We start from the raw sequence: 3,635 nt of genomic DNA on the forward strand, positions 1-3,635 counted from the left end.
AGAAAAAGGGAAACAGAATTAATAAGCCTAGTGCAAGCAAACTTCTGATTGCGTACCACTGTACCCCTATCCCCACTGTTCATTTTTGCATTAAAGTTCGTCCAAGCAAACTCCTCTTTTTTGTTTTTCTCAAATGGAAGAACATTTAAACTCAAAACTTTCCAGATCAACATCACATATGTACTACCGTGTGCAGAAATGGTTTTTGGATTTTTTTGGCACAACATAAATTCTAAAAAATGATACTTTCTCCGTTCACTTTTATAAGTCGTTTCAGACAAGTGAAATTGTGTTGTTTTGCACACTGTCTGAAACATCTACAAAGCCTTATAAAAGCAAACATAGGGAGTACAATTCATTCGAAAAATGAAATTTGACAAATTTATGTCTCCTATAAAAATGGAAACATTTTATACAACGAGTAGCACCTGTGTATAGTTGACCTGCAATGTTTCAAGGTAACATGTTCTCTTGTTTGGAAGAAACAAAAAAAGTGAAATTTCTATCACTGCAATGATAGCACGAATCTTGATGCAAACTAAATGATCTAGCTCAAATATATTGCTCACCCTGTTTCGCTCGAAATATCCATCCGACAAAAACCGATATCTTGAGGCGTTATTTTCTTTGCAGATCCCATTTTTTGAACATCTGTCGGTTTCATAGTTGCTGCCTTGGAAAAGTGATACCAGTACTACACACTGCACATCTCCCACACATTCCTGCTCTGTACATTCTGAATCTACCTTCAGGTTCTTGTGCTGTACTGTACATATACATACACATACAGTGGTCTGCTACGTCTAACAACAATGGAGGCCAGTCTATAACAAACCAGAGAGGCCGAGTCCACGCTCGTCGACATGATCCATGGATGGACGACGGCTACCGCAGCCGGAGATGCTCCTCTGTCCTGCACACACATGTAAGAAGACTCAGAGAAGGATCATTCGAGGCTATCATATTCATATCATCGGCGACCAAGAGCATGAATTAATGGCATGGCGGCGAGCGATGATGCGACGGAATGGGCGGCTCACGCACATGGGGAAGAAGAGGCAGACGAGCGTGAGCAGCAGCGCGAGGACGAGGCAGGCCATGCCGGTGACGAGGTAGGCGCGGCCGAGGAACGCGTTGCGCCCGCCCAGCGGCCCGGCGGTGGACAGCACCACCGCCTTGCCCCCCTCGAAGCTGTACGTGTTGTAGCTGTTCCGCACCGCCACCGCCACCGTCTCGCCGGCGTCCAGGTCCGCCTCCACCCTCCCGTACAGCTTCCTGAACCGCGGCATCGCCGCCGTCCGCATCCACACCATCAGCTCCTCCTGCTCGCTCAGCTGCACGCCCCACGGTCCCCCCGATCATATATCAGCGTCATCATCATCCGTCGATCGCCGTCGGCATGAACAAGACGTACGAGCAGGAACTTACGGGCTTTCTCGGGTCGAGCCGCCCGCCGCCGACGAGGCTGCCGTTCTGGAAGTTCTTGGGGTACACGTGCTTGCCGAACAGCCGCTCCCGCTCGCTCCGCCACGAGATCCCGCTCTTGATCACCCTCAGCGCCTCGCCGCCGCCGATGCCGCCCGCGCGACGGGGGCGGCGGGCGAAGCTGTAGGTGTCGTTGAAGAGGCTCCAGGCCACGAGGCCGCAGGGCACCACGGGGATGCCTTTGCCGGCGTAGGCTTCAGGCTTGCAGTCCTTTATGTCGGCGTTCGCCTCCTCCTTGGGGTCGCTCAGCTGCGCGATGTTGAAGCTCGTCGCGTACCTGAATGAATCCACCTCGAATTTGAAATTCTGGTGCTCGTATCTGAATCCTGACAAATTTTGAATTTGCATGAAATTTGTACCTTCTGTGGTTCTGGTAGAACCTGTCGAGCTGGTAGTATACGAAGATTGGCCTCTTCATAGCATTGGGGATCTACATGCAGTTGAAGGACAGAGGAAAGATGCACTCATTTTACCAAAGCCGTCTTCGTGGATTGAAGGCGTAAAACGGTTCACTTTTCTTTCTATCGGTGACGCTAATTAATGGGAATTGTTCTTTATTTTCGTAATTACCTTGAGGTTTATTGTGCATGTCTTGTTTATCGACGCGTTCTGGATGAAGCCCACTTTGTTGTGAAGCATGTTCTTCGGCACGCATTTCGTGTCGTAACGGTAGACCACTTCGAAGACCTGTCGTAAAGAAAAAAAAATACCATTTCAAACTTGAATTCGACGAAGGGACAAGTTTCAAGTACATGTTTGTGTAAATAACAACAGAAATTAAGCACAACCGCAAGGATATATATATACCTTATTTGAAGCCGCGTAGCAAGCAAGGCCAATCGGAATGAAGAGTAAGCCCACGAATACAAGAATGGGAATGACCTGGTTGCCCAGAGTTTGAATTTGTGAAACATGAGACATTTAGGGGGAAAAGGTGTGAAATGATGAGGTTTGTGCAGACAAACAATTGGGGTCTCACCATATGGGGTGCCATTATAGGCTTGCACGCTGGGAGTTGTTGCTGAGTAAATGCATGATCTTCAGAATCAACACAATGGTTGGAGGTTAGTATGTACAGTACTATGCTCGTAAATCTTTACCACGAAAATGACCACCCATCGAGTTAATTAATGATTTTAATCAAGTAAATTGTTGATTTTGTATTTTATACAAATAAATTACTTCTAGTTTCATGTAGCTTTAGTGAACAGGAATTAATGTTCTTTTCAGTTTGCGGCGTATCAAGTTACGAACAGACGAATTACAGATCATCTAACAGAACAGTTGAAGATTCGAAGCAGTTTAAAAGAAAAGAACAACTCAGGGATATACTTGTAGAATCAAGCTGCAGCTACGGCTAATAAGAACAATTCAAGTCTCGCATCAAACAAAACAACAAATCGAGTACGAAAACAAAGCAAAAAAGAATCTGCTTCTGTGGGGAGAGATGAATTACAGCGAGGCCTGTTGCGTTTCACCGCTGCGGTGGCCGCCGGCGGGCCGTCCCTGCCGCTGCCGGAGCTCGGTCCGGCGGCGGCGGCGGCACCGTTGGCCGGCGGCATCGCAGCCTCCTCCGATGACGACGAACTCCTGGCCGCAACTGCTCCAAGAAAGTATGCAATGGAGGTCGAAGTGACGCGGGTTTGGTGCCCCGACCGTCAGAAGGAATTAAACAAGAAGTGAAGGCGATGTGGCACGGCAAAAGGAGGGAAAGGAAAGGATCGGCGAGGTTTAGGAGTAGAGGGGAAGCAAGCAAGGAGGCTCGAGAGAGAGAGACAAGCTGTCCCTGTAAACCACCGGAAAGGCAAGCATCACCTACTTGAACCTAACCGGAGGTCTGCATCCATCAACCAACTCTCCCTCGGAGAAGTCTTGGGTCACCTGCTCCGGACGGATGGCCTTGGATCAAATATTATCTGTCTTTATCCACTGATATTGTGTGTCTGGATACACTAATGCGCCGGCCTGTTGGGTGTTCTTGGCTGTGTTTGGCATTGTTAAACAATCGATAGATAATAATAATACGGCCGGAGTGCGCGTCAACGATGATGCAGAGGCCGGGGCAGGGCTGGTTGATCGATCATCCTTTTTTTAGGCGCTTGCTTCTCTGACTTGGGTTCGTTTTTGTCGATGTGCTTCGGCAGCAATGC

General features: G+C 48.3%; 1 protein-coding gene across 1 annotated transcript; it reads right to left on the minus strand.

Moving 5' to 3' along the window:
• Window positions 1-310: 310 nt before the first annotated feature.
• Window positions 311-3,338, minus strand: LOC125510555 (ALA-interacting subunit 5-like). The gene is made up of 8 exons (XM_048675773.1): window positions 2,942-3,338; window positions 2,465-2,523; window positions 2,293-2,367; window positions 2,056-2,172; window positions 1,845-1,915; window positions 1,429-1,762; window positions 1,045-1,334; window positions 311-913 (listed from the first exon to the last, which is right to left on the minus strand). Exons 1-8 carry the CDS (start codon window positions 3,045-3,047, stop codon window positions 886-888), a joined length of 1,080 nt encoding a protein of 359 aa, XP_048531730.1. The 5' UTR covers window positions 3,048-3,338; the 3' UTR covers window positions 311-885.
• Window positions 3,339-3,635: the final 297 nt, after the last annotated feature.

This window comes from Triticum urartu, chromosome 5 (genome assembly GCF_003073215.2).
Source record: "Triticum urartu cultivar G1812 chromosome 5, Tu2.1, whole genome shotgun sequence".
NCBI classification, from domain to species: Eukaryota; Viridiplantae; Streptophyta; class Magnoliopsida; order Poales; family Poaceae; genus Triticum; species Triticum urartu.

Excerpts from the sequence above, each read along its gene's own strand:
- LOC125510555 (XM_048675773.1), bottom strand. The coding sequence starts at position 3,047 with ATGCCGCCGGCCAACGGTGCCGCCGCCGCCGCCGGACCGAGCTCCGGC. Across the intron at positions 1,916-2,055 it reads CATGCACAATAAACCTCAAG|ATCCCCAATGCTATGAAGAG; the intron begins GTAATTACGAAA and ends AACTGCATGTAG. Across the intron at positions 1,763-1,844 it reads TTCTACCAGAACCACAGAAG|GTACGCGACGAGCTTCAACA; the intron begins GTACAAATTTCA and ends GGATTCATTCAG.